This window comes from Mobula hypostoma, chromosome 12, assembly GCF_963921235.1.
Source record: "Mobula hypostoma chromosome 12, sMobHyp1.1, whole genome shotgun sequence".
In the NCBI taxonomy this organism is placed as follows: domain Eukaryota; kingdom Metazoa; phylum Chordata; class Chondrichthyes; order Myliobatiformes; family Myliobatidae; genus Mobula; species Mobula hypostoma.
In genome coordinates, this window is record NC_086108.1 from 103,511,919 (window position 1) to 103,531,693 (window position 19,775).

The 19,775-nt window shown below is 42.2% G+C and overlaps 1 protein-coding gene across 5 annotated transcripts in view; it reads right to left on the reverse strand.

Annotated features, from left to right (window-relative positions):
• Nucleotides 1-19,483, reverse strand: part of zzz3 (zinc finger, ZZ-type containing 3) — a 173,416-nt gene extending 153,933 nt beyond the window's left edge. For 2 of the 5 annotated variants that reach the window (XM_063064729.1, XM_063064728.1), the window contains exon 1: nt 17,950-18,192. Coding sequence is in view for 1 of the 5 variants with exons in the window: in XM_063064731.1 (XP_062920801.1) it covers nt 17,950-17,963 (14 nt within the window). In the remaining 4 variants the exon portion in view is untranslated. Of the gene's footprint in view, nt 1-17,949; nt 18,193-19,416 lie in introns of those variants that run through there. The other 3 variants (XM_063064726.1, XM_063064727.1, XM_063064731.1) reach the window with 3 other exon arrangements.
• Nucleotides 19,484-19,775: the final 292 nt, after the last annotated feature.

A 19,775-nucleotide genomic window follows, 5' to 3' on the forward strand; every position in this document is an offset into this window, starting at 1 on the left:
ATAAGTATACTGTTCTGGATACCGTTGGCGGGGACGACTGACCAGGTGTGAGCCATGATAGCAGGGCCTCCAGCACTGAATCTGACCCTGTAGTGCAGAAGGGTGGGTCAAAGAAGAGGAGAGTTGTCGTTGCTGGGGACTCTATAGTCAAGGGAGCAGATAGGAGATTTTGTGGACATGAGAAGGACACCCGCATGGTTTGTTGCCTCCCGGGTGCTAGGGTCCGGGATGTCTCTGACCGGGTGCACGACATCCTGGTACGAGAGGGAAAGCAACCAGAAGTCATGATACATGTTGGTACCAACGACATAAGCAGGAAGAGGGATGAGGTCCTGAAGTGTGAGTTTCGGGAACTAGGCAGAAGGCTGAATAACGAGGACTTCAAGGGTGGCGTTCTCAGGATTGCTGCCAGTGCTACGTGACAGTGATGGTAAGAATTGGTGGAGATTCCAGCTGAATGCGTGGCTGAGGAGTTGGTGCAGGGGGCAGGGTTTTAGATTTTTGGATCATTGGGATCTCTTCTCCGGAAGGTGGGACCTGTACAGATTGGATGGGTTGTACCTGAACTTGAGGGGGAGCAATATCCTTGCAGGTAAGTTTGCTAGCCTGGATCGGGAGGGTTTAAACTAATTTGCAAGGGGGATGGGACCCGGAGCGATAGAGCAATGGAAGAAGTGCATGGAGTAAAGCCAGATCGAACATATAAAGAGGCTTTGAGGAAAGAGAAGCAGAATAAAGGGTGTAAAGGTAGTAAGGTAGAAGGGCTAAAGTGCATGTACTTCAATGCAAGAAGAATCAGGAACAAAGGTGATGAACTGAGAGCTTGGATACTTACATGGAATTATGATGTAGTGGCCATTACAGAGAATTGGCTGGCACCAGGGCAGGAATGGATTCTCAATATTCCTGCATTTCAGTGCTTTAAAAGGGATGCGGGGGGGGGCGGGAGAGGAGGAGGGGTGGCATTACTGGTCAGGGATACTATTATAGCTACAGAAAGGGTGGGTAATGTAGCAGGATCCTCTTTTGAGTTAGTATGGTTCGAAATCAGGAACAGGAAGGGAGCAGTTACTCTATTGGGAGTATTCTATAGGCCCCCTGGTAGCAGCAGAGATACCAAGAAGCAGATTGGGAGGCAGATTTTGGAAAGGTGCAAAAATACCAGGGTTGTTATCATGGGTGACTTTAACTTCCCTAATATTGACTGGCACCTGATTAGTTCCAATGGTTTATACGGGGCAGAGTTTGTTAAGTGTGTCCAGGACGGATTCCTGTAACAGTATGTTGACAGGCCAGCTAGGGGGAATGCCATACTAGATCTAGTATTAGTTAATACACTGGGTAAGGCCACAGATCTCTCAGTGGGTGAGCATCTGGGGGACAGTGACCACTGCTCCCTGGCCTTTAGCCTTATCATGGAAAAGGATAGAATCAGAGAGGACAGGAAAATTTCTAATTGGGGAAGGACAAATTATGAGGCTATAAGGCTAGAACTTGTGGGTGTGAATTGGGATGCTGTTTTTGCAGGGAAATGTACTATGGACATGTGGTCGGCGTTTAGGGATCTCTTGCAGAATGTTAAGAACAAATTTGTCCTGGTGACGAAGATAAAGAATGGTAGGGTGAAGGAACCATGGGTGACAACTGAGGTGGAAAATCTAGTCAGGTGGAAGGCGGCAGCATACATGAGGTTTAGGAAGCAAGGATCAGATGGGTCTATTGAGGAATACAGGGTAGCAAGAAAGGAGCTTAAGAAGGGGCTGAGGAGAGCAAGAAGGGGGCATGAGAAGGCCTTGGCGAGTAGGGTAAAGGAAAACCCCAAGGCATTCTTCAATTATGTGAAGAACAAAAGGATGACAGGAGTGAAGGTAGGATCGATTAGAGATAAAGGTGGGAAGATGTGCCTGGAGGCTATGGAAGTGAGTGTGGTCCTCAATGAACACTTCTCTTCGGTATTCACCAATGAGAGGGAACTTGCTGACGATGAGGACAATATGAGTGAGGTTGATGATCTGCAGCATGTTGATATTAAGGCAGAGGAGGAGCTGGGAGTTGTTAAAATGCATTCAAACAGGTAAGGCCCCAGGGCCTCACAGAATATTCCCCAGGCCACTCCATGAGGTGAGGGAAGAAATAGCTGAGCCTCTGGTTAGGATCTTTATGTCCTCGTTGTCCACGGGAATGGTACCGGAGGATTGGAGGGAGGCAAATGTTGTCTCTTTGTTCAAAAAAGGTAGTAGGGATAGTCCGGGTAATTATAGACCAGTGAGCCTTACGTCTGTGATGGGAAAGCTGTTGGAGAAGATTCTTAGAGAAAGGATCTATGGGCATTTAGAGAATCATGGCCTGATCAGGGACAGTCAGCATAGCTTTGTGAAGGGCAGATCGTGTCTAACAAACCTGATAGAGTTCTTTGAGGTGGTGACCAGGCATCTAGATGAGGGTAGTGCAGTGGATGTGATCTACATGGATTCTAGTAAAGCATTTGACAAGGTTCCACACGGTAGGCTTATTCAGAAAGTCAGAAGGCATGGGATCCAGGGAAGTTTGGCCAGCTAGATTCAGAATTGGCTTGCCTGCAGAAAACAGAGGGTCGTGGTGGAGGGGGTACATTCGGATTGGAGGATTGTGACTAGTGGTGTCCCACAAGGATCGGTTCTGGGACTTCCACTTTTCATGATTTTTATTAACGACCTGGATGTGGGGGTAGAAGGGTGGGCTGGCAAGTTTGCAGATGACACAAAGGTTGGTGGTGTTGTGGATAATGTAGAGGATTGTCGAAGATTGCAGAGAGACATTGATAGGATGCAGAAGTGGGCTGAGAAGTGGCAGATGAAGTTCAACCCGGAGAAGTGTGAGGTGGTACACTTTGGAAGGACAAACTCCAAGGCAGAGTACAAAGTAAATGGCAGAATACTTGGTAGTGTGGAGAAGCAGAGGGATCCAGGGGTACATGTCACAGATCCCTGAAAGTTGCCTCACAGGTAGATAGGGTAGTTAAGAAAGCTTATGGGGTGTTAGCTTTCATAAGTCGAGGGATAGAGTTTAAGAGTCTCGACGTAATGATGCGGCTCTATAAAGCTCTGGTCAGGCCATACTTGGGAGTACTGTGTCCAGTTCTGGTCGCCTCACTATAGGAAGGATGTGGAAGCATTGGAAAGGGTACAGAGCAGTTTTACCAGGATGCTGCCTGGTTTAGAGAGTATGCATTATGATCAGAGATCAAGGGAGCTAGGGTTTTACTCTTTGGAGAGAAGGAGAATGAGAGGAGACATGATAGAGGCATACAAGATATTAAGAGGAATAGATAGAGTGGACAGCCAGCGCCTCTTCCCCAGGGCACCGCTGTTCAATACAAGAGGATATGGCTTTAAGGTAAGAGGTGGGAAGTTCAAGGGGGATATTAGAGGAAGGTTTTTTACTCAGATAATGGTTGGTGGTAGAATGCACTGCCTGGGTCAGTGGTGGAGGCAGATACACTAGTGAAATTTAAGAAACTACTAGATAGGTATATGGAGGAATTTAAGGTGAGAAGTTATATGGGAGGCAGGGTTTAAGGGTCGGTACAACATTGTGAGCTGAAGGGCCTGTACTGTGCTGTGCTGTACTATTCTATTCTATGTTCTAATCTACCGAGATTCAGTTTCCTGCAGGAATTTACAGGGACATAAAGGAATACAATAGAATTTCTGAAAAATAATACATAACCAAAGACTGACAAACAACCAATATGCAAAGAAAGACCAATTATGCAAATAAAAAACATAAATAATACTGAGAACATAAGCTGTAGAGTTCTTGAAACTGAGTTTGTACATTGTGGAATCAGTTCAGCGTGGAGGTGACTGAAATTAACTACACCAGTTCAGGAGCTTGATGGGTGTAGGGTAATAACTTTTCCTGAACCTGGTGGTGGTGGTGGAACAACATATGGCTCCTGTACCCCCTGCCCGATGGTAGTAGTGAGAAGCATGCATGGCCTGGACGGTGGGGGTCCTTGATGATGGATTACAACTACAAATAACTGTAAGTTAGTTTATGATATCAAATGTTCACAAAATTAAAATTTAGTGACAGTCCTTCATATTAACAAATAATACTACCGAGTAAGCAAATCCAAGCTGGAATCCAACTACAACAGGACCAAGACTAGGATTGAATTTACTGTCTTCAATACTGATTACCTCTCATAACTAATCTCCAAAATTGAATCCCAAGAATTCCTTACTGCAACCAAAAGCAGCATTTCTGGTGTTACTGATATCAAACCTGTGAAGCAACAGTGAATGGCAAAATTTATGAACATTATCCAATAATGCTTCTCAGAAAGTGGACAACGTGAACCTGGTGAAGGAACATCCTAAAAACTTTTCAATGATGCAGAAGACACAAAAATGTGTGGAATTGCAGATTGTGAGAAAAGAAGTACAAGGGATACAGTAGCAGAGACCAGTTGGGAATTTGGACAGCGAAATGACAAGTGGAGTTTAATTAGACAAGTATGAGGAGGTGCATTTTGCCAGGTTAAGTGGAAGACGATATTATACAGTAAATGCCAGAACCTACAGGAGAACTGATATACAGAGGGTGCTTGGCGTGCAAGTCCATGGTTCCCTGAAAATAGTAATACAAATGAACAGGTTAGTAAAGAAGGCATAGGGCATCCTTGCCTTCAGTCAGGGCATCAAGTATAAAAGTTACACTTCATCTGTCTAAAACTTTGGTTAGAACACATTTGAAATATTATGTGCAGTTCTGGTCACTACATGATAGGAAGGAGGCATTGGAGAGGATGCACAAGAGGTTAAGTGCCTTGCCTGGATGAGAGAATATTAGCCATAGGAGATGTTGGACAAACTTGTTTTTCCCCCTCAGTTTAGGCACAGGAGGCTGATGTGTGACCTTGTCGAAGTTTATTACACTATGAGGGGCATAAATAGGATATATGGTCTTTGATTTTATTTTTACAGGATGGAAATATCAAGCTTCTTCGTCTTACACAGAAGGTGGTAGGTACCTAGAATGAGCTGCCAAGGCAAGTGGTTGAAACAGATAAGACAGCAATGTTTTAACAGACAGGCAACAGAGATACAGATTTGTTTAGATTGGCATCACGATTGGCACAGACATTGTGGGCCAAAGAGTCTGTTCCAGTGCTGCACTATATTATATGTACTATTGCAATATATAAACAGCAGAAAATAAAATGTGCTAAATTGCCATCTCTGAGATGCTGAAGATTAGATGCAAATTTCAACTGCCTTCAAGAGGTGAAAATACGAGGGGTGATTGATAATTTTATGGCCCAGGGTAGAAGGAGTCAATTTTAGAAAACCGAGCACATTTATTTTTCAACATAGTCCCCTCCTACATTTACACACTTAGCCAGGCAGTCGTGGAGCATATACTTTATACTTTATTGTCGCCAAACAATTGATACCAGAACGTACAATCATCACAGCGATATTTGATTCTGCGCTTCCCGCACCCTGGATTACAAATCAATAGTAAATATTAAAAATTTAAATTATAAATCATAAACAGAGAATAGAAAAATGGAAAGTAAGGTAGTGCAAAAAAACCGAGACGCAGGTCCGGATATTTGGAGGGTACGGCCCAGATCCAGGTCAGGATCTGTTCCAGCAGTCTAGATCTTAGACCTCCAGAAAGTGTCCACAGCTGGGGTGATTGATAAGATTGTGGCCTAGTGCAGAGGGAGAGTTATACAGCTCTCATTACATGCACATGCAGTTCAATGCTTTGAGTGATTATGCAGGAAGTTTGAAGTTAATAACTCATCTCCCTCTACCTTAGGCCACAAACTCATCAATCACCCCTGCTGTGGACACTTTCTGGAGGTCCAAGATCCGTATGCTCCATGACCGCTGGACTAAGTGTGTAAATATAGGAGGGGACTATGTTGAAAAATAAATGCACTAGGTTTTCTAAAATTGACCCCTTCTACCTTAGACCACGAACTTATCAAATACCCCTCGTAACTTTTCAAAAGTTCATTATTCCAACAGGACTGAAAACCAAGTTATATATTTATTTTTTACAGTTGATATAATCTCTCAAAGCACTTCAGAATAAAGATCTGATACCAATCTATTCAAGGAAATGTTCGAACCTGGGGAAAGAAGGAAGTTTAAAGGATTAAGAGATGGAGAGTTGGTGAGATATGGGTAGAGGCAAGTGAAAGCAAAGCACTTCACCAGTGAGCAGCCATCAAAAATTAAGAGTTCCTTTGTTTTCTGTTGGTAGTGCAGTGGTTAACACAATGCTTTACATTACCAGTGACCCAGGTTCAATTCCCACCACTGTCTGTAAGAAGCTTGTATGTTCTCCCTGTGACAATGTGGTATTCCTCCCACAGTCCAAGGATATACCAGTTGATAAGTTAACTGATCATTGTAAATTGTCCCTTGATTAGGCTAGGATTAAGTCAGGGGCTGCTAGGTGGCATCTCAAAGGGTCGGAAGGGCCTATTCCATGCTGTATCTCAGTAAGTAAATATATAAATAAATAAATAACTCCTGTTTTAAAACCTGATGTATTCTTTACATTAAAAATACAATAACCACTGAACAAGTTTAGAATAAATCACAATAATGCAATTTAGGATAGTGCTCTTGGGCAAATATTTATGTTGTAATTAATTCAGTATTTTTCCCCTATTGCCTTTGAATGTCACACATAACCCAATTGGTTAAATGAGTACAGAGTCTCCGTAAACAAGAACATTCTCCTATATTGAAACAATGCCAAAGTTAACTTAATTGCTACATGTATATCCAAACATACAGAGAAATTTCGTTTACGTATCCTAAGAAAGCAAAAGGAGAAATTATTAATGCAGGTTCGTACACCTTTAACTTTCTTTCTCAGTATGTGTCAATTGATCTGATCTCAGACAATAGTCACATGTTCAAGTTCAAGTTAACTGTCATCTGACTGTATGTATATACAACCTAACAAAACAATGTTCCTCTAGGACAGGGGTTCCCAACCTTTTCTATGCCTTGGACCCTTACCATTAACCGAGGGGTCTGTGGACCCCAGGTTGGGAACCCCTACACTAGACCAGGGTGCACCCACAAAATATATCACACACAGCACACAAACCAAAATATTGCCATTCATTAATAAAATATATTTCAAAATGCATGTAGTGCACAGCACAAGTAAACACTAAGCAATAAACAGCTTACTACAATTCACCAACAACAGGAATTCTGCAGATGCTGAAAATTCAAGCAACACACATGAAAGTTGCTGGTGAACGCAGCAGGCCAGGCAGCATCTCTAGGAAGAGGTGCAGTCGACGTTCCAGGCTGAGACCCTTCGTCAGGACTAGACCCTTCGTCTTCCCAGCGATGCTGCCTGGCGTGCTGCGTTCACCAGCAACTTTTATATGTGTTACTACAATTCACCACTTCATCTCCACATTACATTGGGAAAATGAAAACTCAGCCAACATACCCATACCTAACTAGTAGAGAATGAGGCACCATTTTAACCAAACAAGTATATCTAAGCATTTCACTGGTGCAATTACAAATAATATTGGAAGTGACAAATACATAAAACTCAGTCAAAGACAGTTCTAAGGGCAATGTGAAAGAAAAAGGTAAGGTGATTTAGGGAAGGATGCAACAACTCAAGGCTATGGCAACTGAAGGCATGACAACTAATAGCAAAGAAATTAAATCTGAGGTTAATCAACAAACAAGAAATAACAGAGAAATAATAACGTTGGCCAATGAGATGGGAGATGAATTAAATGAGTATTTTGCATCAGTATTCAATGTAAAAGACACAAGCAGTGTGCCAGGTGTTGAAGGGTGTGAGGGAAGGCACTCTTTAAGAAATGAGGAAGGCAGCAGAAAAGAAATTATAGACCAGTTAGCCTGACCTCAGTGGTTCCGAAGATGTTGGAGTCAATTGTTAAGGATGAGGTTATAAAGTACTTGGTGATACAGACAACATAGGACAAAGTCAGCATGGTTTCCATGAGGGACAATCTTGCCTGACAAACCTGTTGGAATTCGTTGAAGAGATTACACACAGGATAGATAAAGGAACACAGTGGATGTTGTATATTTGGACTTTCAGAAGGCCTTTGACAAGGAACCTCACATGAGGCTGCCTACCAAGTTAAGAGCCCATGGTATTACAGGAAAGTTACTGCCATGGTTTGAGCATTAGCTGATTGGTAGGAGGGAGCGAGTGGGAATAAAAGGATCCTTTTCTGGTTGGCTGCCAGTGACTGGTAGTGTTCCACAGGGATTGGTGTTGGGACTGCTACTTTTTATGTTGTATATCAATGATGATGATGGAATAGATGGCTTTGTTTCCAAGTTTGCAGATGAAATGAAGATTAGTGGAGGTAGTGTTGAGGAAGCAGGTAGGCTGCAGAAGGACTTAAGACAGATTAGGAGAATGGGCAAGAAAGTGACAAATGAAATACAAAGTTGGAAAATACATGGTCATTTTCTACGGCAGTAGAAATAAATGTGCAGACTATTTCCTAATCAGGGAGAAAATCCAAAAATATGAGATGCAAAGGGACTTGGGAGTCCTTGTGCAGAACACCCTAGGGGTTGACTTGCATGTAGAGTTGGTGGTGAGGAAGGCAAATACAATGTTAGCTGTCACTTCAAGAGGTCTAAAATACAAGAGCAGGAATGTGGTGCTGAGGCACTGGTGAGACCTCTCCTTCAGTATTGCAAATAGTTTGGGTTCCTCATTTAAGGAAAGATGTGCTGGCATTGGAGAAGGTTCAGAGGAGGTTCATAAGGATGATTCCAGGAATGAAAGGGTTGTCATACGAGGAACATTTGATAGCTCTGGGTCTGTACACGCTGGAATTTAAAAGGTTGGGGGGGGGGGGAGGGAAGAGGGAATCTCATTGAAAACTTCCAAATGTTGAAAGGCCTAAATAGAGTAGATGTGGAAAGGATGTTTCCCATGGTGAGGGAGTCTAGGACAAGAGGGCACAACCTCAGGATAGGGGGCGTCCATTTAAAACAGATGTCAACAAATTTCTTTAGCCAGGGAGTGGCAAATTTGTGGAATTTATTACCACAGGCAGCTGTGGGGGTCAGACTGTTAGGTGTATTTAAGAATGAACTTGACAGATCCTTGATTGGGCACGGCAACAAAAGGTTACAGGGAGAAGGCCAAGGAGGGGGGTTAAGGAGGGGAGAAAAGGATCAGTTTGATTGAATGGTGGAGAAAATTGGTCTATACATGGCAAATTGGTCTATTGTTGTCACATGTACCAAGGTACAGTGGAAGATGATCTTGCATACTACCCAGACAGATAATTTCATTACAACAATGTACTGAGATAGTGCTAAATAAAGCAACGGAATTCAGAACATGTTATAGTTACAGAGAAAGTGCAGTGCAGCGAGGCAATAAGGCCAAAACAAGTAGGTGATTAGGTCAAGAGTCCATCCATGGGACCTTTCAGTACTCTTAGAACAGCAGAACAAAAGTTGGGAAACACAAGGAAGAGAGGCTTATGGAGGCATCTGACACAAACTAGCCATTGTAATTTATATATCCTGATGTGGGAGTGGCAACTATATTCCCAAGTACCATGCAATGTCCACACCCCACTGTTAAACAGAAGCACTGTATCCCAAACGTTTTTCAGATATATCTGAGCAAGATTTTGGTGGGGGGGGGTGGATGAAACCCTGATCATCTCTCACCATGCATGGCAAATCACAGCATATGCTGCCCATGATCTGTCAAATATAAAGCACTGGTATCCGCAAGACCACAGCTGAACTGGAACTTTATCCATGTATCCAAAGTGGCTACTGGAATAAAGCCACTACTAGAACAGTGACTCAAAAGAAATCCAGGAGAGAGAAGAAAAGGCACATTGCTTCACAGTCTGAAGAAACAATGAATTTTTTTAAGGATTCCTTTTCAGCTAGTGTCTCATGAATCACTGACATAAAATATGTGAATACTTTACTACATATGGTACAGCAATATCAGCCCCCACTCTACCAACTCCTCCCATGCTTTGTAATAAGACACAGACACAAAGTTTTCCACATGAGATTTGAACCTTGAAGAATCTAAGAACGAAAATAAACAACATTGCTCTTCAAAACTTTGATGAACCTGAACCAGTCTAGCTAAAATTCAGTATTACAGAACCAGATTATTAAATAAGAGACCAGGAAGTAAGACTGCTCTAAATAATACATCACAAACATAAAGCTTAAATTACTAGTTAACGATAAGGACAAAATATACATAGAGTCTACTCCAACTTGATCTGTCCATCCATATCCTATCCTACAGAAAATGCACAAACCCTTTTATTCTGCACTCTCTTGAAATATTTGTTGCAACACAACAAGAACAATCGTGGGTATATGTAATCTTAAAACTATGCTTAGCTGAATTGCAGAAAAATAAAAATCAGGAAATTATGTTTTATTTTTGAAACTCTGGCTTGTTTTAGTGACCATTCTGATTCCTCTAATACCAAGATGAAGTTTTGATGGTCATAACATAATGGACTCAAAACCAGCTATTTGATTTGATTGCATAGCAATTCAGTATTAAAATACAACTGTTTAATAAAAAAATACCCCCAAGAATAGATCCTCGCATTTCCCCCAACTCCCCCAACTTCTCATTTACATGCTCTCTGTTGGAAACATCATAGAGAAAAAAACAAATCAGATTCAACATGCAAGTTTGAAGACAGCTTTCACCACACATTTTGGCAGTTCTTGTACTGCCTCTGATGTAAGTGCACATAGCCAATACCTAATATTAGGTGAATTAAAATGTTTTCCAGGTAAATATCAAAAAGTCAGAAGTCATGTTCTTTATTCCTCTCTCAAGCTCTTTTCGCCAACCATTAACAACATCCCTCAAAATAACAGCATTCCATTTTATCAGAAGTAAAAATGTGACTACGTGCGCTGTCCTGTACCAATTCACTTCCAACTGTCACTTCCATGCTCTCAATTTATCAGAAATGTAATTCACATATAAATTTTTCGATCTCAAGATTCTACCATTCCAATAGTATTTTGACCAATTTTCCATCTTTCACCCTCCAAAATCTCATGCTTTTTTTGTCTGCCTAGATTCTAACTCAAAATCCTGTTTGCTTCTGCACTTACTTACCAACATTACCTTCATCTCTAAAAGCACACTGTAAACGTAACTTTGCTAGATCAAATAACGACAGCACAAAGAGATCGTTACTTATCTTTCTACTCGTTTATTTCTTCGAGCTCAGCCGGCGAGTGAACTTAGACCCAACATCAGGGAAAGAACCTTTCTCATCTCCCCGGCAGTTCTACAACTTCACTGCCTGATGTCAGAATTGTCGTAAGTTATAAGGCCACCGATACAAAAGAACAATCAGTTTGATAACTATTCCGATCAGGTCAATGGACTATTGATACAAAAGTACAATCAATTTGTTAGACACTCCAGCCACCTTAATTAAAGAAAAGAATGTCCTACCTGGTTTGCTGGAGCCACAACTTAATTACAAAGATAAGAACATCCGCCAAATTTATGCTTTAATTAAGAAAGGAATGTTCTGTCTAATTTCCATCAGGTTCTGCTTTTTGTCAAAATCAAAAGGTGTGAAAAGCCCAGAGACATCTGATGTGGATCTGGGCAAACTTTAATTATCTTGCTCCAAAGAAGGCAGCTGTGAGACATTATTCAAACACACTGCAGTTACAGACATGGTCAGTACTGAATCCATTGTTTTACAGGAATCTTGAGAATCCACCTTTCCCTTAAACTTTATCAACATCAAATTTTAAATATTTATCCTTATTTTCAAAAAACCCTCAAGTACTTGTGCGACTTATCACACCTCCCTTTACAAATCTCCAAGATCACAGAACCCCTTAGTTAAGGACACATACACATTCTCAACTTCAATTGTTGGTACCCCATCTCAAATCCTCTCAGTGACTCAACTGGTAGAAGTCTTATATTTGAGTGAGATGCTATATCTGTTATATTTGATTCAGCATTCACAGTCTAAGCTATTATTTTGGGTGCAATGCTAGAAGGTGTTGCACTGTCACAGGTGCTATCTTTTGAGTGAAATTTTAAACTTTCATTGGCAGAGAGCAAAAGATCGCAAGGAAATCCCCCCACCCCCAAGAGCAGGTAAACTAGCCCTGGATAATGATTAGTTGGTCATTATTATGTGTTTTTTTTAAATAAAAGCTTTTCTGCACAAATTCTCTACCACATTGCTTGTGTTACAGTAACTACGCTTCAAGGAAAACTTTATTGGCAATACACACAAAATGCCAGAGGAACTCAGCAGGTCAAGCAACATTATGGAGAGAAATAAAACAGTCAATGCTTTGGGCCTGCACAGCATTAAACATTTTGTTCCTCCAACACTATGTACATTGCTTAAGATTTCAAGCATCTGCAGAATCTCATGTTTTAAACTTTGCTAGCTGCCCTAAGAAACTTCTTGTACAAGTACAAACCATGACATGCTTAAAACCCTGTGACCAGTCTTTTGGGCATCTGCTTTTGTATCTACTGTGTCCAATAGGTGCTTAAAGCAGCAGTCCCCAACAACCGGGCTGCGGACTGGTATCGGGCCTCAGAGAATGTACTACCGGGCCGCGAGGAAACAATATGAGTCAGCAGCACCTTTCCTCATTCCCTGTCATGCACTGTTGAACTTGAACACAGGGTTGCCAACTGTCCCGCATTAGCCAGGACATCCTGTATATTGGGCTAGATTGGTTTGTCCCATACGGCACCGCCCTTGTCCCGTATTTCCCCGCTAAGGTACAGCATTCCTACGAAACCTTTCGTGCCAAAATGGCATGAAGCGAAGAAGCAATTACCATTAATTTATATGGGAAAAATTTTTGAGCGTTCCCAGACCCAAAAAATAACCTACCAAATCATACTAAATAACACATAAAACCGAAAATAACACTAACATATAGTGAAAGCAGAAATGATATGATAAATACATGGCCTATATAAAGTAGAAATAATGTATGTACAGTATAGTCGGGAAGATTAAGGCAAAACCGATTTGTGGGGGAAAAAATCAGCACGTACGCGCATGCACATGGCTATGCACACGTCACGCATGTGCACACAGGTGCCCGCGCAAGGCTTCATGGTCATGGTAGTCTTTCCTGGGGTAAAATGTCCCGGGATTTGACGGCTACTTTTGTCCCTTATTTGGGAGTGAGAAAGTTGGCAACCCAAACTGTAAAAGACATGTTTAGATGAGTTTAACCCTACTTGAACAACACCCCCTCCCCCCCGCCGCCCGCAAGAATATTGTCAATATTAAACCGGTCCGCGGTGCTAAAAAAGCTGGGGACTCCTGGCTTAAAGCACCTTGGGATGTTTTATTCCACCCCAGTGACTAAATGTAAAAGCTGATTTAAAATGCAGATTTTTAATTGCATGTCTGCAGAGGAATGAAATGGAATTTAAAAAAAGACATTCTGCAAATCTAAATAAAAATTAGTAAAATTTCTTGGATCTGTTAACTTTTATTTTAGAAGGATCTAGGGCAAATGAAAGGAATTAAGGTCAGCTTAGATGAACAGTTGGGTCAGCACGGATCATCTGAACAGTAAGGCCTGTTTCCATGCTGTTTAACCTTATGTTTTACATAAAACCTTCCAGTCAAGATAACACAGAGTTGTGCTGTCTGTCAAGATCTCTGACTTATTTTTTTTTAAGGTTCATATGGATAGGTTTGGGGACAGCACAGGGAGTTTGGCGTTAAGACTGAGAAAGAGGAATAAGGAGAGTTAGAGGTCAGGCCTTAGTCCAGATCAGAGTACTCGACAGTCAAAGGCAAGTGATCCCCATAGACAGGTGGTAGGCAGTGCTGTGGATGAAGACCAGCAATCCCCATGGTCAAGGCCCTGAGAATGAGGGCTAGTTTCCCCTCCTTACCCCGACTCAGTGAGATCCTCCAAGGTTGGTGGGTCCTGGGATCAGAGGTCCATGAGAGTGGGATGCAGCAGGGCTGGTGACTGCCAGGTCAGCATCTCCTGGGATCAGAGGTCCATGTCAGTGGGATGCAGGGGGGGCTGGTGACTGCCAGGTCAGCATCTCCTGAGATCAGAGGCCTGTACAAGTCCGGAGTTCAGGGTCCCAACATCAGCGAATTCTGGGGTCAAAGTTCATTTATTATCAAAGTATGGACAGTATACAACCTTGAGATTCATCTGGCAGGCAGCCACAAAACAAAGAAACAGCACAGAACCCATTTAAAGAAAAAACACACACAAGTCCATCAAACATGTGGGGGGGGAAAGGAACAAATCACGCAAACAACAAAAAAAAATGAATAACACACAGATACTGAATCATACTGGTCAATACCGAAGTCAAGGCTCAATGTCAAAGCCTTGAGTCAGCATGTCCAGAAGCTGGAGACTCAATGTTTGCAAATCTGGAGGCCTGGAGGAAACCTGTTTTGGAGTTGGAGACCTGTCTCTGTGTGTGAGTGTGTGCGAGAAATGGAGGAATGGGACTTGTTTTGCTTTGTTGCTGTGGCTATAATGTTGCTTGTGTTGTTTTGCTGAACATCATGGTCAGGCTTTGTTGGCGCTGGAACGTGTGAACAAACTTGCAGACTGCCCCAAGCACATCATCAGCTTATGTTGGTTGTTAACACAAACAACACATTTCACTGTATGTTTCAATATACATGTAACAAATAAATGAATCTGAATCTGAAAACTGATTAGAGTGTAGTTTCAACTCCAGCCTTCAGGACATCTACGATCCACCACCAGATTCCTAATGAAGTTCAAGAGGGAAAACAGACTACCCTGGACTTCCTAATATTACACAGACAAGTCTATTGGCTGAACCCGTGCCAGTTCAAGGTGGCAAATCATCTTTATACATTGCTTTTCAGGGAACAAAAATGACAGTATCAAGCAGCGTACAAACACAAGAGATTCTACAGATGCTGGAAATTCAGAGTAACCCACACATAAAATGCCTGAGGAACTCAGCATCTAACAGTTGCATTTCAGGTCAAGTTTTCACCCCGAGTCCCCTCCAGCATTTTGTATGTTACTCTAACAAGCAAAGTATGTTAATTTTATGTAATTGCACTTTTTTAAAAAAATTGTGCATCATTTTAATATTCCATGAGTTATTTAGATTAACTCAATTTTTAAATACTTTTTAAAAATCACATCTGACTCAACAGCATGTGTGCATTATTTACTAAATATTAACTGAAACAATGTTTGGTTAGGTGCAGAGGCAAGATACAACAGGCCTCAGCCAGGAAATGAGGCATTTAAATTGGTCTAACACTGAACAACATAACATTAACCCAGGTACTCTATTCACCAAACCAGTCAGCTTCCCAGTGATATCCCCAAGTACTGGAAAAGATCTTCAAAGATACCCCAAAAGCTGGCAGCATACTGCATCAGGAACAGAAAGAAACTTTTATACAGCACTTTTCATGAGCGCAGGGCAGGATTAGTTAAAGAAAACCAAGAGAAGAACAGAACAGGTCTGTTTCAGATCCAGCAATGGGGTGCCATTAAGGAGCACCCAGTTACAATCTGAAAAGCCTAGAAGTGACTGAAGACACAGTAATGTGGTTAACTCTTCCAATACCCCCTAATATACCCCCATCAAACTCTTCTGTCCAACTACAATTAGGGAGGAGCAATACACGTGGGCCTAGCTGATACCGCCCATACCTGAAAAACAATTTTAAGTAGTGAGCAAAAGATACAAATGGATTACAGGAACATGGCTTGTGTGGAAAATGAAAAAAAAGACGTTTTTGACAGAAACAGAAAATGGTACTTTTTAACAGAACTAAATACATGTCTAAAGAGGGATTAGTTATATTTGTCATGTGTACATCAGAACATGCAGTTAAATTTTACAGGCTGACTTGATATATCAGTTCATAATACAAGGAAAATTGATCACTGAGTGCACAAGAGTTTAGACAAATGGATCTGGTAGTACAGTGGAGATGAAATGCCCAGGATGAGCCATGTGAATTGCAGGGCGGGTTTGCTCCTGCATCTTTTGCAGTTGAGCTCTTACCCCAATGTGCTGTAAATACAACAAACTACTCTAAAAGTGCACTCACACTTACAATGCCCGAAACACAGCAGCCAATTCGCACACCGGTTTCCTATAAGCTACAAACTGACAAAGAGGAGACAAAATGTTTGCAAGCAATTCTGATTGAAAGATATTGCCAGTGCATTTAAGGATGTAGACATGGACATTAAGGATATACAGCCTACTATCTTTCAAAGTAATACCACATGAACAGATAGGGCTATTGTGTAGCATCCCAAAAGACCGTGCAGTCCACAGCAGTGAGGCACTAAACACATCATTGAAATCAAGTCACTGGCTTGGGATTTAATATCAAACCTTTTGAGAGCCAAAATAGCTGGATGATTATGGCTTTGTTCTTTATTTTCTGTTTCCCCCACACAAAACTCAACCAAATTCTAAAATGCAGTACTAACATGAAAAGTCAGTCAGTGCAGCTTTTGCAGATGAATCTGCATGACATCTATACTTTGACTAACTTCTACAGATGTATAGTGGAGAGATGTTGACAGGCTGCATCACAGCCTTAAATGGAAACAATGCCCTTGAACAGAAAATCCTACAAAAGGATACGGCCCAGTCCATCACGGATAAAGCCCTCTCCCAACTCCGAGCACATCAACGGAAAGTGCTGTCGCAGGAAAGCAGCACTCATCATCGTGGACCCCTAACTAGGGCATGCTCTCTTCCACTTCTGGTATCTGAAAGAAGGTACAGGGATCACAGGATTCCCACTACCACGTTCAGGAATAGTTATTACCCCTCAAGCAATGTTTCATGTAGATGTGCTCAACTGAAACACTTGCCCCATGATTGAAATGTTCTCATAACCTATGGACTCACTTTCAAGGACTCTTCATCTCTTGTTCTCAATACTTATTGCATAATAATTTATTATTACTTCTTTATCTGCTTGCAGAGTTTATTAATTTTTGTACACCAGTTGAATGCCCAATTTGGGGCATTTTTTCATTGATTCTATTATGGCTATTATTCTATTGAGTATGCCCTCAAAAAATTCTATCTTGGAGCTGTAAATGTACTTTAATAATAAAGTTACTTTGACCTTTGAATTTAACCCTGGAAAACATGCTTTTTAAACTCTGAAGTTGTGACAATTTCATACTTCAGCATAGAATAAAGCTGATTACCCACAACACAAAATGGCAATTTTTAATATATATATATTTTACATACATAGCTATGCACCACGAATCCAAAGGCCACATATAGAGTTTGCATCGACTATCCCACAATTCATTTAGATCATGTTTCCGTTACCAGAAGTTCCTGCTCAGTCTATGATCCAATGACGAAAGCAAAACTAACAAACAGTCCCATCCTTTTCCAACCGATACATCCAAAAATTCAAAATAACAAGCCGCCACTATAAGAGAACTAATCTTTATGTAATTCGAGTTCCATTATTCTTCCAAGACACAAGAGCCCGAGTTTTGGCACTTTTGATTGAGACCTTTAGAGACAGGAACAGGCGGGTATGAATCAAAGCAGCGCAAGATAAAAAAAAATCAGTTTTAGCCAGATGGTTGCGTTATTTTCTTGAATACATATACATCAGCGCGAAATTGGAATATTAACAGTAATACGTCCACTGAGTAATAAAGGATACGATTAGATATAAATCTATTGCAATAATAACACCAACAAAAAGCGATTTGATCGCGTTACTCGGTATTTTAAAGACGCGATTAAACACATGGCCCAACCGGGTGGCTCCTCCACACACGTGGAAACTTCCACCTGTCTCAGACACACACACAAAAAGAAACTAATGTTCAGAGATGCTTCCGATTGCAAACTGACCTTAAAATGACCATTATCCCAACATATGCGAAGGACTGCGTTCAGCCACGCAACGAGCTCCACACACACAAAAAGTGGCCGGGACTTTGAAAGCCAAAAAAAAAACAAACATAACCTTCGCCGGGAGCCACAGGGCTGCATCTCTGCCGAAACTGCACTAAGGACACGTGTTCCGCATATTTATCACCAAATAAAACGGGCTTGCTTCGCCATAAAGTGCACACAAAGCCGAGCTGCGAGGCACACTGGCCACTAGGTCTACAGCAAATGAAATTAATGCAGCAGTTGGACACTCCGAGTGGAAAAAGGCGGCTGCATGCGCGCACACGCACACAAAACATGTACCTTATAGAGACATACAAGCACATAAATGAGCAGGCATTAAAAAATCAATGGTGACAGAAAGCAAGCAATATACGGTATGTATATTGTCTTGTGCATTAAGAAATTGCAAGTTTTCTGATACACAATATCAGGAAACAATGTACAATAACAGGCAATATTATTTCACATTCACGCTATTTTGTAAAGTGATTTTTTTTTAAACTCCCCAGTGCAGGGAGCAACATTTCAACGTGCAGAAGAGCCCCTTTGAAAATATATTAAAGCATCAGGAGGAACTTCGCTGTTCCCTTTTCTTTCTTTACAATTGTACGAGTTGAGAAAGGGCATTGGGTAGTAATTTCTTCTGGAGAGTGATTGGGGAAAAGTTTGGAGCACAGTGGGGAGGGGGTAAAGTGGGAAAGGAGAGGTGGTATTGGGTCCCCAGGATAAAGGGAGAGAGGACGGTGAGGGGAGAGGAGGCTAAAGTTGGGGGGTGTCGAGGCGGGGCTAGGGAAGCAAGCGGACGTGAAGGCGGGTCAAGGGGGATAAGGCAAGGGGGTAATGAGAGAGAAATGCAGTGTGAGTGTTGGGAAAAGTTTGGAGAGGTGGGGAATGCAAAAAGGGTTATTTTCCAGGATTCAGAATGTCTATTCTCTCGCCAGAGGATCCCAATCCTCACCCACACATTCTCTCAATTAGACCCCAATTCGAGACAAATCTGAAGGGGGGTAAAAGTGAAAACAAAAATCGGCGAGAAAACCGAGGAATAAAATGGAGGAGTAGCTGAAGCATCAAAGCAACAATGAGCTGCCTCCGGAGGGAAGGGGGTAATTTAATCCGCCCCCCCCTCCCGCGGCTGAGTGACGGAGTTGGGTTTATTTCGGCGCCCGACCGCGTGGCGCCGTTGGCTGCGGGGAGGAGGGCCCGCCCGCTCCTTTCTCTGCTGCTGCCACCGCCGCAGGCTCCGTCCGCCCCGGCCTTCCTCACTCCCCACTTCTCTGCTTCCCTCCTCCCCCCGCTTCGGTTTCTTTTCACACCGGCGGCTAGCCTCGCCCGTTTGCGCTCGATCACACATACTCCTCTCCTCCCCTCATCCCACCAGTCAAGGGGGAGACGCGGCCATGGGGCCACCGCTCCACTTACCTCACTTCCGCAACGGCTTGCAGCGCGCCCGCCCGCCATCTTGGCCCTGGCCATGCCGCCTCCCAGAATCCATTGGGGCGGCCTGGCCAGGCTCATCCCCTGCCCAGTGCAGGGAGAGCACCCAGTAGTAGGGTATTCCCTCTTTTATCATTCCTCCCAGCAAGACCATTTCTAAACAAATTCCCACTTTTCTCATCTACTCTACCCTTCAAGTAAAAAAGTGCAATATTTTCTTAAGTCATTACTTTGTTTCGGAATTGGTTCGATATTGTCACATTGAAAAGCTTGTCTTGCATACTGCTCATATAGATCAAATCATTACACAATAGGTCAACCGAGGTAAAATAATAAAGTATAAC